Genomic DNA, 19,253 nt, shown 5'->3' with positions numbered 1-19,253 from the left:
CATGTGTCTCTGCGTTAAGTGAAATATTGTTGTCATGTTCTCAGTTGTATTAATTTGACAAAGGGCTCAGCCTGACTTACAGCATCAGTCTGGGATGCAGTTGTACTCACTTGAGGATTTCTGCAGCAGTCGTGTACCAGTTGCCAGAGAACAACTGCAGCGGAGCAGCTGAGAGTGAAGTACCTTTTCCCTGGGCACCTTAGTGGTGCTTGTAGAGGAAGATGAGAGCCTTCCACATATCAAATGAGATTTTCTGTGCAAGCAGGTAATTTTTTACAGTTGTGATTTCAGTCATAAGCCCCCTTTGAACTACAGCTGTTCAAGCTGGTGTATATTTCATGTTTTTCCAGCTCACAAACAGATTCAGGTGTCAAAATGAAAATCTGTTTGATTTCTCAGGTATATTCAAAGACACTTCAGTCATCTGAATCTGTTTGACGAACAGTGCCTCTGACCAGTAAGTCCTGTTATAAAGTGCTAAATCCTTTCTAAGGTATTGTATTGTGAAACTGTGTGAATGAGCCAAGTCTGTATTAATATAAAGATGTTCTACATTTGGTAAGCAATATGGTTAGAACAAATTTTGCTGGTTGTTTCTGGCTCTAAAGCTGCCAGTTACAGCTACTATCAGTGAGTTCAAAGTTAGCCTAGCTGTAACATAAGCCTTTACTAAGTGTAGATTTATACATAACTACATTAAAATGGGTTGCACCATACAAATTAGTTCTTACATGGATATTTTTACTTTGTATTTATATACCCATAATTGCCAGATGTAGATGTTGTATAGTGCAATTTACAGAACTACCTTGCTGATATACAGAATGATAAGACTATTAACAGTTAACAGTTAATGTGGTCATCATATTGGATCTGACGCTTAACTGAAATGCTGCCGAATAATGATGTAAACTGGGAAGATATTAAATTACATTTTATGATGCTCTCTGTTTACACAGTTGATTGCTTCTCAGTGGATAATGCTACAGATGTTTCCTAACAAGGGATTTACATATTACTAGCAAGTAGTTACTGAGACATTAGGAAGCCTTTACAAACAACCGTAGGGATGGATTTACAAATAATTGGTGCAACTTGAAGAGTTATTTTTCCGGAATGATATACATATTAAATGTATCTCCACACGTTCCTAATGTAGTGTATGTTTGAGACTTTCAAATTGGAAACCAGGGGGTATAGTGTGTGTTCATGAAGCCCAGATTAGGATTTGACAGCCTGTGGAGAGTGGCCGGCGTGGGCATGTATATGTGTGGACAGAGAGTGGGATAAAGAGGGAAACACTGAGAATAAGAGTGTGTAGAGCCATCCAGAGATTTAGGACAGGACAGACGAAAAGTAGATATTAAAAGGAAGCATGAGGAACTTGTGATGAAGAGATCATGGAAAAGAGGATGGGAGGAAAGAGGAAGAAAATTAAGATCCTTGAGAAAGAAGGAGCAATGAGATTGAGATTTAGTGGAGTAAAGAGACAAAACACAGATTGAGAGACTGAAAGGGAGCGGAAGAGAGCCATCACAATAAAAATTCCAGCTGGAGGGGATCGCAGAAAGACATAGAAAAGACAAAAAGAGGAAACGCAGTAGGAAATAAACTAGAGTTATAGATAGAGGGAAAGATACAGAGCGGTAAAACGTAGTAGAGGAGACAGCAGATGGTGGGGATTATTCTGGACTAAAATACTCTGGGATCTACAGAGGGATAGCCACAGACATAAACCGTTACAGACTCCATCTGCCAGAAATAGACCAAAAAGAGCTGTAGGTCCACTATCCCCATGACGATAGAAATGCAGCCTAGATGGCATAACCATGGCATAACCACAGGAAAAAAAAAACAACTGTAGTTGTCATCCTAAACAACGACAACATACTGTAGACAAAGTGCTGATGTACTTTTGTGGTTGTGTGTTTAAAATCAGTTGGGAGAGACATCCTGTCGAGTCAAAAGCTTACACATACAAAACATGCACAGCTAAACACAGCATGGGACCCTTTTAAGACACTTAAAATAATTATATCAGCTAAAATTTAGCAACGCAACCATTAGCATCTCACAGATGGCATTCATGCAGGGACATAATGTGGTACATAAACACAAACTAGTTGCACTCTTTTTCTTTCTTTTTTTTTTTTTGTCTTTTGCCGTAGCAGCAGGTGCATGTGTGCTGGAGTATTTTAGTTAGTGTTCTGTGTTTGTGTGTGATTATTACTGATACCTTATGACACCCACTATTTATGTTCACTGTGATTAGGACAGCAACCTTCTGCACTAACTGTGGGTATGAGAATGACAAACTTATTCACAAATCCCCACAATAATGCCTCTTTATCCATCCATACACAACCTGAACACACACAGCCACAGATACAGTCTAATGCCTGCTAATCGTCCCCCCCGCATGCAGAAAAAAAGAAAGTAGATAAAGAGCTAAGAGATTTGGAAGTATGTTGAAGATTTTTTTTACCTTTCCCTGTGTGTAGATCAAACCTTGAGCCTGCAAAAAAAAGAAAAAACATAATTACTGTTGAGTTCTGTGTGAGCATATGCCATCCTGTGCAGAAAATAAACTGTGTTACCACACTGATGAGGCAGTTTAAGCAAAAATCAACATTAGCTTCTCTCTGTGAGCAGACAGAGCCCATACCATGCTCCGTTCCTGTCTGCAGCTTTTCTCAGTGCTCCTCTGTAATTGCCTATTGAGCCGTGTCACTCAAGACTTGCACTTTTTAACAGCAAGTAATTGTTAGAACATTCTCGTCTCAACACTGGTGTTAGAATGGTAAACATATTGACGTATTGTGTGTGTGTGTGTGAGTGTGTAAGAGAGAAAGTGTATGTGTGTGTGTGTGCATGTGTCTTATTGACTAATTATCTACCCTGACAGGGGACAGTTAATTAAATCCTTCCCTGGCACTGAGCATGAAGTAATTATTGTGCATGGATGCATAGCCACCAAAAAACAGTCAACATCCATATGTGCTAAATATGTGTCACATGTGCACATCTGCAACACACATGAAAAGAACTTGCACACACACACTTTTATCCAACAGTGCTCCGATTGCAGACCAGTACCAGATCTTTGCATCATCACAGTGTCTTGCGTGTGATTATACAAAAAGATCGGACATCATCATCCATCACCATCACCTGCTTTCCGATAGCACATGTATCCAAACTAAGTTTTTGTCTCTTTCTCTGCCAGTGAAAATAAAATTAGATTGGCAGCTGGATCTGACTCCATTGACTGACAATGTGCCAGTATCATCTTTACTGCTGTTGCCATCTACTGTCGTCACCTACTTTACCTCTGCTCATAACCTGATTATACCAGCGTGGTAGCAGCATACAAAGCTTCTTACATTTCACTGTTACAGCATTATAGAATAAAGTCTGTTACAGATCTTACTGTGAAGGAACATTAGATATATTGTTACAGTGCAAAATATGATTCATTTCATTTCCCCTCTGTGCTGGGAGGTTTGGTTATGCTCACTGGCCACAGAGGACATTAAAGAAAATACTTCATAGATACGTTTGCATCTTCATTTTGATATATAATAAATAATGAATTTACTGGGAATTTAAATGAATGTTTTATACGCCTCCCAGTGCCAAACTGTGCACTGCCAGTAGTAAAATTCCCCAAAACAACATTTTCTCCCCAATTCCCCAAACCACTCTGCCCTCAATTACTGGTTTCCAGTCTGAAGCCGATGCATTGGAACAAACCAGCTCATGTCTGTTGGATGAAAGACCTGTCGTCTCGTTGGTTTGTACATGTGCTAACAGATGCCTGCTACATCTGCTGTCTGATAGCCAGATCTGCTCAGTGGGATGGTCCATTGCTGGCTGCAGATTGATCAGTGACATTTTTCTAAGCTGCAGTGAGTGTTTGAGAATCTTTACGCACTAACAACTTAAACCAGCTTTTTCGACAGGTTTCACTCACCAAAGCAAGCTGAACCTAAGAGACAAGAGCAGACAGACCCCACCACCACTCCCTGCGACCCTCCTTCCCGTTCAAGAATCAAGAGTCTTTATTGTCATTGTCAACATAAGCAGAAGTTCTTGGTTGACAGCACTGAGGCCCTCTACCAAGGACCTGAGCAAGGACCTGAGCTGGAAAGGTGGTATTGGGGCTTGTGGTACCAACAAACTGGGGAAACTGGTGGTGCTGGTGGCTGTATGCTAGCTGAGACAGCTTTGAGGCACATTCAGCCACAGACTCACCCTTACGTGTGCCTCAAAGCGATTAGAGGGCTCTTTCGGTCCATCAGCCATCGGACCAACGGTCCATGCCACAGCACCCAGTACCACACGAACACTGCACAAACAAATCTATTTTACTGGATCTGTTATTCCTTTTATTTCTTATTTTACTTCAATTCTTTCCTTATTTCTGATGTACAGGTATTTATTGAAATTTCTTTCTTTGATGTTCACTACATTCCCTTGTGCTGCTGTGTCAAACTGATTTTCTCCTACAGACAATCAATAAAGGTAGATCTTATCTTGTCCGATCTTCACTGAAAGTGGCTTGAATGTTACCATCAGTAATAAAAGCTTTTTGCTTGCATGAAACCACTTGACATGGCTTCTCCTGAGAAAAAAAAAATACATTTAATTGTGTGTTTCTGTCTCTTTGCTTTCCTAGATTACAGTGCTTTCTAATGACTCTGGACTTACTTTGGTCAGATCTGCTGAGCTGTAAAAGCAGTACATAAATTAGTTTTTGATATACTTTTCATTTTCAAACAGTGAGTCTCTTTTCTTTTCATGACACTGCTTCATTGTCCTGCACTGTAGTTCCATTCACAGTATCGTGAAAAGAGGAGACACTGGCACTTACGATCTGTCCTTTGCTGAAAACCTTTGATTCTCTCAGGCTGGCCACCCAGGCTACAGGAGCCCTGGAAACAACAGGAGCTGCTGTGGCATACAAATAAGCTTCACAGCCTGCTACTGACACACACACACGCTCATGAACTATGCCTGTGCCTCTGTTCATGTGCAAGTTCATGTCTGGGTTTATGCATCCACAAAAATGCATACCAAAGATGTTTATATCACAGGACCAAATCTCATTTACCCCTACAGAAATCCCTGACAAACACTGTATTTCCTACATAACCTCCAGTGTATTTGTCCTCATGGTACCTATTTGGCAAAAGTAATGCCTGTTCCATGTTACCAATCCAAATAGCATTTTATAGAGAGCTGAGTGCTTATAATCTTGGAAACATACAGTCATGCACTTGCTCAGTGGAGAATCCTATTACACCCCCTTCATGTGTGACATTATTAAATTCAACAGCAGTAGGCCAAACTCACTAAGAATGCCTTATCCTTGTTTAGGTAAACCCACATTTACAAATTCGATTCCAAGTCAACTAAAGGCTCTCAATGATGCATTCAGTGGTAAAAACAAGCACACAGTAATATTCTTCTCATATTTTGTGTACGAACTGGTGGCACGGCCAGAGGTGGGATGCTGACACTTCGCTTGGCTGATCCTTTTCAGCTGCTGATGTTCACAGGCCCATCAGCAGCACGCTTTCAGACTACCTGCCACATACGGCTAAAGTCTTCTGCACTTGGAGACGCAGAGAAGCAATCATTTCATCAGTTGTTAGGCAGCGGTGCCTGACCACTTTCATTCAGATAGGTCTGCCAGTTGGAGCAAAGGCATGTGAAAGAGGGAGGGGGGTGAAGAACTAACAGAGAAAAACAAGTGCTGCACATACTGTTATTTTAACAGTTAATATATCTGACATAAAGAAAATGTTGCTGCCTCTGAATAGACACAATGCAAATACATAATGCCCTGGATGGAACAGCAATGCACTGAATCAAAGCGAATACTAAAATAATGGTAAGATCTGCTTCTTACCAGGGATATAAGAGCGATCGGTGACCATCAGAGCAAGAAGTGCCTTTTTAATGATCGAAAAGTGATATTTTATGTAGTGATTGGCAACCAAGAACAAAAATGCTAAACTAAACATTTGATATGTGACATATTTCCCTGTCTGAATATCATTAAGCTCTTTATTTCCATCTCTCTAAAACGGTGTGATTAGTCACTGTGTGAGTCTACCCCGAGCAGGTTGAATTTAATCTCAACCTCTGAGGCACTTTACGGAGAATTTCGAACCATTACCCAAGCTCAACAATTGGCAGTGGCTGCCAAGTACCTTCAAGAGAATGTCAGTTTCCATGGAGACCAAGCTACCCCCAGCTGTAGCCCCCCTCTCTCACCACGAGTAAAAAATGGTAAAAGCCTATTGACAGGCACGCATCACAAATCTCTCTGTAATTCTCTCTCGTGCACTGTCTTGGCCTTTTTTTCTCTCTGTCTGACATCACTGTGTTAATCTATGTGTCTTTGTTCTCGGTTCAAACATCTGCTTCTGTGTTTACCCATGTTAGTAACTGCTCATTTGCAGTTCCTTGGCAGCTTCTCTCGGACTCTGACAGGCATCCGTGGGAATAAATGGAAAGATGTGTCAATTTTAAAGAAAGTTTAAAAGAAAGAAACTAAGTCAGGAGTTTTTAAAAAATGCTCAGAGCTGAAAGCAGACGGAAACTAATTTGAGAAATTACAAACAGTAGCTTTGACAGTGGCAGTGCCTGGCTGTTTAAAACTGTTATAATTAATATTTTCATTTTAACAATGGATAAAATCACTATATGTATGTTAAAGGGGTTGCAAACTCGCAGATAATTATCACCAGACTCTCCAGCTCTATTTATTTATTTATATATTTATTTATTTATTTATTGGTGTTTGGTTTACTCTTACGACTCATCAGTGCAGCATGCAGCAGTTTTCAGACTGACAAAATAAGCAACTAGCTGGTGAACACAGTGAGGCATTTGGCAGCTAAAGAGACAGATACCAAACACAGAACTAAAATAGAGTGAATACTGGATTTAACACGGCTCCAGATTAATGCTAATGTTGCTCTATATCTGCTGCTAGATGGGTTAATGAGAAACTGTTTGCTGATAAGTTCACCAGATATCAATTGAAAATGTTGATGCTCTCCAGTGGCCAAAAAAATCAGGTTTGAATGTGTCTGACAGTCACAAATGGATGCACTCATTTAGGTACATCATTCCTGGAAATCAGGAAGCTATTTGCTGTTCAATAAATAATATGACAATAAAATAACATCTTCTCACATGCATCATGCATGTGGTGGAGGCAGAGAAGACATTAACGTATATTTACACAAAGGTCTCGAGTGTTGTGCCTGTTCTTAAAACATATCATCCTATTGCTAATTTTCCTCCTTATTTTTATAGTAACTCCCAGCTCTTGCTTTTCCTCTATAGCATAATGTTGTGGATTCACCCAGCTCTTTCTTCTTCCTTTAAGAGCACACTGACGCCAGATAAAACAAATCGCTGTAGGGCGCCTTTAATTTTGCCTGCATTCCTGAGGACACACTATTTGAGCAGTGAAATCACGAGTTTGAGGATTTTATTGCTAAATATACCATATGTGTGCTGTTAAAAGTAAAATATCTTTAAAATTACCTCAGTGAATCAAAATATGTTGTCCTGCCCTAGTGTAAAGGTAAAGATTTGTTTGTTGTAAAATGAATTATTATATCCAATAATTATTAAAATTATTCACAGGGCATTCAAACAGAAATGTCTGGATTTTTTTTTTTTCTGGTGTGCTTCACTCACATCTTGGTGAAGAGAACAATAACTACAGGAGGAAAGCTGCTCAGTGGACACTGAAGAAATGCAGCTTCAAGGAAAACAGGAATGTGACTCCCAGAGGCAAACCTACGCTCAGCTAGTGTGCTCAGCCAGAAGATTTTCACCAGGTAGTGAGCAGCAGTTGTTGGTGATAACATGCCCGAGCAAACTCCCGGAGGAGGTGGAGCACTTCTTAAATTCATACAAACTGCATCTTTAAAAACACATCCTTGGCATACGTTCACACATGATTTCATGACCCACGGTGTTCACACCTGATTCTCTCCCCTCCTGAGTCTTAATCAAGTTGTTTGTTTCAGAGAGGCTTCATTAGTTTGTTTCTTTGATTGTGTAGGTGCAAGTGCCTGTGAGTGAGTGTGTGCCCGCTCATGTGTATACGTATTTAGAATTTAAAAAAAAAAAGACACGCACTGTCCTTGAGAGTGCCTCAGACAAATTTAAACACAAGCAACAAAATCCTGCATGACTTCATCACACTGATCGTTTTTCATCGTTAGTTCTCTTTGTTATTGGGAATGCAGGTCATTATAACGCAGGCTGCAGTGAGGGGGTTGTTAAAAGATGTTTTCCTTTATGGAGAATGATTTGTTTGTTTTACGTTCCAGCTCGCTGGCCTCTTGGGCCCTAACCTACATTACAGCACAAAGACTATTAATCATTGATGATCAGACCTTTTAATATTGCTTATGAAAAATGTATTTGCACGTGAATTAAAACAAATAAAGACTTCTGTTTCAAAACACTGGATATCCATTTTGGAGGGAAATTATTGCCTGAAGATTACTGAGCATGTGGTTTGTCCATATCTACTTTTGTGGCATGATGTTGTTTTAATTGGATGATTTGGTTATTTTAAATGTGTCATTGGTGCCATGCGAATAAAAATAGCTTCTAGTTGATCTAAATTTCATCTGGTGTTTCACATTGGCAATATGTCTCTGACACAGGCATCAAAGAAACATTTAAAATATGAGAAGTGGTACATTCAAATATCTCATTTAAAAAATAATGAGCCACCTCAGAACTCAAAGCCCTTACAAATCTCACATCTAAAGCAAATGCAGAATAATCATATAATCCAGACATTCATTATCACTGAGGAGAGAAACGTCTCCAGAGGTCAATTAACCCAGTGTGTGAACTGAGAACTCTTGGCTCAGACATCCAATAACCCGAAATAATAAAGACATGTGCACACACATACACACATTTGAATGCACAGTAAAGCAAAGATAATAAAGACATGCCACAGAAACACTTGCCAACATTTCTTGACTCACACACACAAACATATTGTCTGTTTCCTTCTTTTCATATTAAACGCACATACAGGTGCAATACAGAATGTATTCAGACCCGTTCATTTTTTTTCTTTTTTTTTCATATTTTGTTATGGCGCAGCCTCATGCTAAAATCATTTAAGTTATTTTTTACCTCAACAATCTGTACCCCATAATGACAAAGTAAAAATATAATTTTTGAAATGTTTACAAGTTTACAAAAGGAAAACTGAAATATCACACTGACATAAGTATTCAGACCCTTTGCTGTGACTCTTGAAATTGAGCTCAGGTGCCTTGATTGGAGTCCACCTGTGGTAAATTCAATTGATTGCACATGATTTGGGAAGGCACATTCCTGTCTATATAAGGTCTCATGGCTGGCAAGGCCAAAACCAAGCCATGAGGTTGAGGAAACTGTCTCCAGAGCACAGAGATGAGATTAGGTCAAGGCACAGATCTGGGGAAGGCCACAAAAAAAAATGTCTGCTTCATTAAAGGCTCCTAAGAGCACAGTAGTCTCCATACTCCTGACACAGAAGAAGTTTGGAACAACCAGATCTCTTCCTAGAGCCGGCTGCCCTGCCAAACTGAACAACTGGTGGAGAAGGGCCTTGGTAAGAGAGGTGACCAAGAACCTGATGGTCACTCTGGCTGAGCTCCAGAGATCCTGTGTAGAGATGGGTGAAAATCCAGAAGGACAGCCTTCATTAAAGCACTCCTCCAATCTGGGCTTTATGGCAGAGTGGTCAGACGGAAACCTCTCCTCAGTGAGAGACACATGAAAGCCTGCTTTCAAAAAAAACACAAGGACTCTCAGGCTGTGAGAAAAAAAGATTCTCTGGTCTGATGAAACCAAGATTGAACTGTTTGGTCTCAACTGTAAACATCATGTCTGGAGGAAACCAGGCACCACTCATCACCTGCCCACTAACATCCCAGCGGTGAGCCATGGTGGTGGCGTCAGCATCATTGTTTGTTCTTGTTTTGTTTTTTTTTGGTTTTTGTTTGTTTTTTTTTGCAGCAGGGACAGGGAGACTGGTCCACGTTGAATGGGGTAAAGTACAGAGATACATTTAAATGAAAGATTAATTCATTTAAATTATTTTAGCATAAGGCTGCAACATAAAATGTGAAAAAAAAAGTGAAAGGGTCTGAATACTTTCTGAATCCACTGTACTCTCTCTCACACATACTGTTCATATTGCCAATCGGACTGCTGTCCTTTTAATCACAAGTCATGTTTTAATTGCATAAAGTGTGAAGGAAATGGAAGCCGTCAGAGTGGCTCAGTCTGGCACAGATATGTTAGAGCATAAGACTGTAGGAGCCAACTTAGGGGATTCACATATGCTTTTATCATAAGTTCATTTAACAGTTGATTTGGAAGCGGAGGTGGCCAGATTAGTTCTATATTTTCTCTCAATCAGGCATCCCACCCTTATCAGAAACCAAAATAAGGTGTTCAGACTATTTCTGGAGTCTCTTATATGACTTAGTGTTTCATTTGCACAGTAGGTGGACTAAAACAAAACAAGCAAAGAAAGGAAACACTTGACTGTACACTGAAACTGGAAATATTTCTTGCCTTATATATGGTAGAAAATACAGAGAATGCAAACCTGGACAATGTGTTAAAGTCCTTTGTAAGTCCTTTAAAATTACTTAAAATTAACATTCTTCATTTTTAAAAAATGTGTTTACTGTTGCTGTTTATTTCTCACACTGTATTGTGGTCCAGATCTTCCTTCTCAAAGAGATTCTGGGTCTCTATGGAGCTGTGCTGGATCAAAACATGTGACTCCAACCTACTTTTTGGTTTTATTTTATTTGTCATGATTTGTGCTTGAGATTCCTAGAGGGCATTAGCCCTTAAAAGCCCACTTCACACACTCAGTTCACCTCCACCTGAGTTCAAACCACAGACAGTCACTGGTGGTCTTCATAATACATGAGGCCTTACCCCACAGTGGAGCCATTTTCTGGGTAACTGCATCTGTCTAGAATATGTTCATTCGCACAGCATTCATAGGTGTTATTCAGCTACCCAGTTATACATAATAAGTGTGTTTGAGCTGCATGCAATCTCTCACAGATGCAAGTCAAAGCATCTCAATGTTGCTTGCACAAGCACTTTGGAGCACAGTACAAACATGCATGAACACACATGCATATAAAACCTCCTCCCACACAGACACACACGCACATATATACCTGGACTACCACACACTGAGAACCAGCACTTGCAGCTTTACAATGCCTTAGGTTTGCATGTGCATAGAGAGCCGTGCTGTTAGGACCCTCAGCCGTTCGGGCCTATAAATTGGTCCCAGTGAGATGTGGGAGCTCAGACCACAGGGCTGACCTCTAACTCTACGCCTGTGTATCAAAGAATTAGTCTCTGTCAGCCCAATCAATACCGCAACAGCAGCTAGAGACTCAGCTCCGATGTAGGGAGACTGTTGTAGAGTATTAGCGGTGTGATGATCATTTAGGCAAAGGCCACTGGCTTGGAGGTTCTCCTTTAGAGCACAAGTTTGATTTTATGGAGAGTCCTCCTATTGGTTTTTAAATCATCTTGGGATCTGATTAAGGAAACTAGATTCAACTCAACTTGTTTATCATTGAGTAGCATGACCAATATGAGTGTGTCTGGCTTAGGGACCTCAGAAGTGCCTTGCTGCTTTTTTTTTTTTTTTTTTTTTTTTTTTTTTTCCAGATGAGGTGGGTTTGTTGGCTTCATCAGCCTGTGATCTCCAAAATGCACAGGGATGGTTTGCAGCTGAGTGTGAAGCAGCTGGAATGAGAGTCAGGTCCTCCAAGGCCGAGGCCCTGGTTCTCTGTCAGAAAAGGGTGGATTGCTCCCTTAAGGTTGGGAGCAAATTATTGCCTCAAGTGGATGAGTTTAAGTATCTCAGGGTCACAAGATAAAGTGAAGTGTGAGTTTGACAGGCAGGCAGTGTCAGCAGTAATGCAAGCATTGTACCGGTCTATTGCAGTGAGAAGGAAGGGGAGCCGGAAGGCAAATTTCGATTTACCAGTTCATCTATGTTACAGCCCTCACCTGTGGTCATGAGCTTTGGATAGTGACTGAAAGAATGAGATTGTGAATAAAAGCTATTAAACCCTTTTTAGCCGCTTTTATTCACTGGGCTGGACTCACCCATACATATAGGATAAGGAGCTAAGACACCCATTGGGAGCTTGGAGTAGAGATGCTCCTCCATTGCTCCACTGCATCAAAAGGACCTAGTTGAGGTGGTTCAGGCATCTGGGTACCTTGGGTACCTTGCATTGGACATTTTCCAGGGCACATACAACTGGTAGGAGGCTCTGGCATAGACCCAGAACAGGCTGGAAAGACTACATGTCTCCACTGGCCTGGGAAGGCCTTGCACAATGGACAGATGGACAGAGGAATGGATGGATAGATGGATGAAACTGTTTTAGAGAGGTCTTGATTCAGCTTTATGGTTGTAGGTTGTGATGCTGATGAATTAGTCTACCCTCTTCGATATAAATTCAGAGCTCTTGCTTCTGTCTGGATGTTTATGACTGAAGACCCCATTCACATTGATGATGGGCTCCTCACTTCCTGTTGGCTGCCCCACGTGGCTGCTGTGCGCACACACACAGTCATGATAGGCGTCATGTTTGGCCGGTCTGCCTGCCAGAGACGTGATCTCAGTCACCTGCCAATCTGCTGACAAATGCGGCCAAAGCCAGAGCTGAACCAACCTGGTTCACCAACCTCAGCGACCTCATGAAAAAGACAGAGCGGCAGTAAGTGAAAGCTGTTATTCACTTTGCTCTTGTCAGGGCAGGGTTGAATAGCACTGCTGGGAAGCATTATGGTATGTCACCTGCTCAATGCTCCATGCTCCCATCTTATCTGAGGATTCACTGAAGATTGGTCATTAATTTCTTAGCTATTGATTATACTGAAAATAAAAAGCTTTTGTGTGTTTGCTTTAACGAGTGACATTTTGACAAATGACATAAGGAACAGCATAATGTACCATTTAAAGACTGCTACTGCTATTGCTGATCAAATTTGAGTACATTAAAAATGGGCATTTGTTAAACAGACACATGCATGCACATAAGCACACATAAGAATGCTATAGTGCATTATCCATTGCAATAGTATATAAAAATACATATAAATCAGGATTATATTACATATATCTAAATCCGGATAACAGAAACAAGCCCTCCATCAGCCATTAAGAGTCTCTGAATGGAGTCTTCCCATCTTATTCCCACAGATTGATTCCTCGTCGGCTACTGAGATGCCAGTACAGATGGACTGAATCGGGATGAGGCCAACAGCAGTATCTGTGGAGTTAAACTCCTGGTGAATTGTGCCAGCGCAGAACTGCACCACATTGGGTCCTGGCCACTGTGGCGCTCAAGCCCTGGCAGAGAGAACAGGGACCCCCTTGTTTCGGCAGGGGCATGTTGACAGAAACATAATGCATTCACATGATAATGAGCCAGTGAATACATGTTCCTCGTACTGCCCTGCTTTCTCTCCCTTACATACAGTACACATCTTTAAAAAGATAGGAGGCACACACACACACAAATCTACTGTACGCTGACACAAACACACATACGTAGACACACAAACATGCTCGCTCAGTCACAAACCCCTCAGTGTCTGGTGCAGAACAGCCTGATCGCTGGTCTCATCACCAGGGAGACCGGCACTAAGCAGGCGCCTGGCAGAGACAGACTGGCATTTAGCATTTAGGACCCCACAAAGATTTCAGGCAGAGTATACAGGCCTTTTTTAATAGAACAGAGAGAGAGAGAGTGAGAGAGAGCAAGAGAGAGAGAGCAAGAGAGAGAGAGAGAGAGAGAGAGAGAGAGAGAGAGAGAGAGATTAGTCACATGGACACATGCAGAGAAACAGACAAAAAGGGGGAATAAAATACTGTTTGACAATCATATTACAAAGCAGGATGATTTGGAGAAGAGAAAGAGGGACAGGGAGAAACAGAGAAAAGCTGAGAGCAGGTTAGCAACAGATAGAACAGGTACAACTAGGGAGGGAAAAACAAGATAGAGAGAAAGAAAAGGCATGAAAATGAATACACCATTGTGGCTAAGAGGCAGGAAGGCAGGCAGGCAGGAAGAGAGAGGGTTTTCTTTTCTGTTTTTTTACTGACAAGAGCTTTACAGCACTGACTAAATAACCGCTGAGAGTGATGTGTCTAACATAAAACACCATCTGAGCGTTAAGAGGCACGTGTGATTTCAGCTGACGTCACGAACGAGGGAAGCTATTAATACACATGCCCACCTGAGTCTCCACCAGGCTAGAGAGAGAAAATGCAGTGCAAATGAACTGTAAAAATAAAGATTTTTTTTCACAACTCCCCAAACTGAGAAGAAAGAAAGGAAATGAAAAGAGGGGAAATCAAGCATTTGGGTTGTCGAGAGCCCTCTGCCCTCTGAACAGAAAGCGGAAGATCGAGGGATGGCACGAAGCAAACAAGTGTTAAATGGTTTAAGAGAGGGGGATTTAGGCTATGGCAAGCTCCAGATGTGTGTGAGCTGAAGGGAACAGAGGAGAGGAGAGGTAGTAAAACAGTAGACGAGAGCGAATATTAATTTTGGCAAAACTTAAACAGATAACCAAAGGTGAATGATTTTGTCATATCAGCCTTGTTTCCACTCAACAAAATTTTCTCCTGCTTTTCTCTTCTTCTTCCTTTCTGGGTTTGCCCTCTGTACTTGCCTCTCTACAATTTGGTCCCAGTTCTTTATCTGCAGCCCTGTCCCCTAGTAATTATGTTCATATTCTACTAATGTGCAACAGCAAATACATTGCGAGAACATAATGCAGCCCGCGATACACTTTTTGGGGGGGTTAAAATAAGTACTTAGTTAAGGTTAGGGAAGCTTCATTGTCATGGTTATAGTAATTAAAATGTGGTTAAAGTTTGGGAATGATTGTGGTATGAAAGTGTTTAGTTAATTAACATTCAACTAAAATCAGGATCTCTCTCAAATCAAAGTGCTTTTGCTTCTTAAAAGTAACCACATATGGGACTTAGGATGCAAAACATGGTCTCCAGTGTCAAAGTCCTGTATTTTTTCTTTACACCCACCGTCCACACAGACCACCTGCTTATGAGTTTTGTGTATGTCTCACTTTGTTCCCTGGAAAATAAATAAATACATTTTTAAAATCCCATCTAACATAATACTGAGAACAATTACATTTCCTTCAAAACATAATTGGCGAAACAAATTAGTTGTAGACAAACATAATTTCAAAGAGGGTTGCAGCCTGAAGACCAGGACCAGTCCGCTCACTCTGCACTGTCCTGTCCTCTTTACCCATCCTGCATCTCCTCCCTACAGTCAGGTCCAGCCTCAGCCTCAGACTAACTGTTAAACCAGGTGTGAAATCTGCCTGTGCGGCTGATTTGCTCTCTCTGCTGCACTTTCACCTCTCCATCTACAGTGAACTGGTCTCCCGTTATTCTCCCACTCAAGTTCCTTAATAGTTTAGCTCTTAAATCCTCCCACCCCATCCTCTCTGTGTCTGCGATGCTTTGATAACTCTCTATGGAACAGTGTATCATACACGCCTCATCTCATCTGCAGGCCCAATTCACACTATTAATTTTTCATCCTAATTTAAACAAGGATTAATTAAAATTGGAGTCTTTTTTTTACCCCCCTCCCTGCTGTGAGTGGCGGCGGGGTAATCCGTTACAGAGTGGCTGCTTCAGCTCTGCCATGCAACCTGTATTCATGAGCTTTTATCTAAGCAGTGTTTTATTATAACAATGGTGAATAGCGTCTCGTGTGGCTGTGCAGGCACACTGATGGCAGTCTCAATGGGCCCTCCTATTCTACACTATCCTCATTTTAACAAAGAGCAATTTTTTTCTACTATTCTCACGTACACAATTCCACGTCGCTCTCATCACCTCGTAGTAGAATAATAAAGACAAGATACATCTCCCTCTGTCTCACTCGCACTCCCAGAGCATTACGGAGCCTTATATGCTCATTTACAACACACAAGAGACGGGGAACCACACGTTCAGATCTGGCCATCACAGACCCAAATTCCAAAGTGGGAAATCATCCTCTAAACATGGAGGAATCGTTCTGGAACGGGACAATGCCCTGTGTTAATAAAGCACCCTCCAGCAGAGTACAATGGAGTCATTGATCATCTCTTGTCATCGTTAAAACCCTGCGTTTCATCTCACAGCTTTAATAAAGGGAAAATGTCAACCATTTACAGGCCAGAGAAGATGGATCACTTGATATTCTGCCATTGATTATGAGATATGTTTATGAGGAGTTAGACTGCGACTCACAGGTCCCTTTGAGGATACTGTCTGTCCTGCTCTCTCTCCCCTTTTCTCCACCCTGTGGTTTCTATCTGTATCAATATTATATAGAGCAATTTTCGATCATCTCAGCGACTCTTCTGTCATCTTTACTGACATCACATCAGTACAGAGCAATGAAAGTGAACTGTAATTGCACATCATTGTTGCTTTGCCATAATTACAGTTGTGTTAGTGCACAGGGAGAAAATGACTTAATGGTCTCTGGTTAATTACCCCAATTGACTAGATGGTAGCTAATTGGTTTGTTTTACATTGTGTGGATGTGCACATCTTTGCATGTGTGCATGTGTATGCATGTGTGTGTGTGTGTGTGTGTGTGTGCATGCATGTTTATGTACATGGGAGGTGCTGACAATAAACAATTTAACCACAGGAGACTCTATTTCTAGGAACAGCAGGACAAAAGTATACCATCACCCATTCCAACCACCTTGATCTCTGTGAATTTTCACTGGCACATCGCACACACTTCATTTGTTTTAGAAATAAATAAAAATAATATTTTAAAAATCAATTTTAAATCATGCCTAATGATTTTCATTTTGTTCTCTGTCTTAATATTTTACTCCACATTTTCCCTTTAAAACAGTTCATTTCAGCACACCTCACTTAGGTTTTATCATTCTGATAAGAAAACTTGGGTGTGCCACAAGGCTCTTTCCTAGGCTCTCTCCCATTTGTTAATTATATGTTATGTATTAGGGACATTATGCAATAATTTATATGAAATATTACTATATTTTGCAATGTCATAAAATCGCATCCTCTGCTCGATTTGATTGATGCTGTTCCATCAACATTCATTTCTAGGCTATCAATCACCAGTATTAAAAAAAAAAAAAAAAAAAAACTTTGATTCATACAGAAATGCTGCTTCAAGATCATTAAATCAAATCAGAAGATTTGATCAGACTGCAAACTTTCTAACCTCCCTTCACTGGCTCCCAGTTTGAACCAAATCTGATTTCAAATATCTGCTGCTAGCATATAAATGGTAAACAAGCTCAAGCAATCATATTTATCTGATCTCACCATCCCTCATGTACCCTGTCACAACCTCTGATCACAGGGTGCTGGCTGGCAGACTGTCACCAACAATCAAGAAGAAATTAGCAGGCAGCAGAGCATTTCCCACCAAGCTACATATCTTTAGAGCAGCCGTCCCCTTGGGGAGATAAACCTGTGGAAATCTTCAAATCCAATCCATTATCTTGGGAAAGACACACTCTCTTCTTTTTCTTTAATTTAAAGAGTAACAGAAACCAGCTTTCCATAGCTCGCTCCACAGCTGCCTCTTTATTGCTGCATCATTACTCTTAGTTCTTGTCTGCTATCTGTGTGTAGTTGAACATGAACCTGAACCTGCTTCAAGTGTGTGTTTGTCTCTCTGCTGTTCCAGATACTATTATATGAAGTGGTTTTTACCTGGCAGTGTCTGAAAAGGCCTCAACTCAACTCTCTGCTATGCAATAAACCTGTTAAGGGAAACACTGCTGAGACATACATTCAGGAGTTTTAAAGTGGCACAACCATCATCTCCTTCTGAGACACATGGTTACACACACTACACATGTGTTTTAGCACGCGAGGTCTTGCTCGTGTGTCACTGAACTGATCAAATAAAGCCAAAGCTATCTATAATCTATAAGCCAGGGTCACAGACCAAATGACAGACATAATCTGTGGCAAAGCCCGTCTTAGCAGATGATTTGGGCCTTGGCTCAATAGTTTACACATTGTTCCATATTCACAAATCACCTCTTAGCAAGCAAGCTGAGTACAGATCAGCAGCTGCTGCTCATCAGTGGAGGCGAGTAAGCAAGTCACAAAAACGCAATAAGGGAAGTTTAATTTGTTGATAATAAAATACAGCAGAGTGGGGGAAACAAGGCAAAGGTACTAAGAGGGAAAAAGCTTTCAAAAACAGGAAAAGGAAGTTGCATATGAATCAACAAATCAAAGGTTTATTTGGATACTTATGAACATTGACTCCAAAATTACAGAGGTGGGGATACAAATGGATGTAGTTCCATTTAGTTTCCATGAGTGATAATAGATTGTGAACAAAAAAAAAATCTAGCATTTTTAAATTCACCTTCTGAGAAGCATCGCATTATGATAACGCTAAGCAAAGTCATTAAAATGTTTGTTCGATGGCACAATTACAGTATAAATGCTTTATTTCAGATGAGAAAGCAAGATTTGTGTGCAATAAAAACACTGTGCAATAGTATTACACCAAATCATTCCTCAATTTAATAATGCCGCAGTAATGGTAGAGATATTTTCAGGTAGGAACAAAGTTAAGAATTTTTAAGGTTCTGTACCAGCGCTCTCCTTTGACCCTGTGTTTTGTCGAACCGGGTTTGGACAGCCATCTGTTTTCTTTTTAGCAGGAGGACTGTTTCCAGTTTCATTTTCAATTAGCTCTCTCCACAGCTCATCTTTGTTTTGTTTTTTTGAGATATTTGTAAGATGTTTGCATGGCAGCCTACAATAACCAAGAGCTGTAATTTTTGTATTTAAGAAAATGGAGGAGGCTGCACCTCTCAAGAGTGGACACACAACATTTAATGAGACATAGCCTCAGCCTTGAGGTGATAAAAACATTGAGAAAAAGAAGTGACAGCTCAGTGGTGCTAAGTGCTCTTAAGTGATTGCACAACAGCTGTATTAGTAGTATAGACACCCAACAGTATGTCCAATCATTGTCACTTTGTTCATTAACACAATGTAAGTGTTCTGGATGGCCTGGGTTTAGCATAAAGTGGGTCTTTTTTATACTTTTTAGATCTGTTTACATTATCTATTAGGGTGTTATGGCAATATT

General features: G+C 40.6%; 1 protein-coding gene across 1 annotated transcript in view; it reads right to left on the bottom strand.

Annotated features, from left to right (window-relative positions):
* Positions 1-19,253, bottom strand: part of igsf11 (immunoglobulin superfamily member 11) — a 94,668-nt gene that overhangs the window by 63,196 nt on the left and 12,219 nt on the right. The window contains exon 2 of the mRNA XM_041047369.1: positions 2,486-2,515. Within this exon, the coding sequence (XP_040903303.1) occupies positions 2,486-2,515 (30 nt within the window). The remainder of the gene's footprint in view (positions 1-2,485; positions 2,516-19,253) is intronic.

Source organism: Toxotes jaculatrix, chromosome 9, assembly GCF_017976425.1.
Source record: "Toxotes jaculatrix isolate fToxJac2 chromosome 9, fToxJac2.pri, whole genome shotgun sequence".
Taxonomy (NCBI): Eukaryota; Metazoa; Chordata; class Actinopteri; family Toxotidae; genus Toxotes; species Toxotes jaculatrix.
The sequence above is the reverse complement of the archived record's forward strand: the minus strand, read 5'-3'. Positions and strand labels throughout refer to the sequence as shown.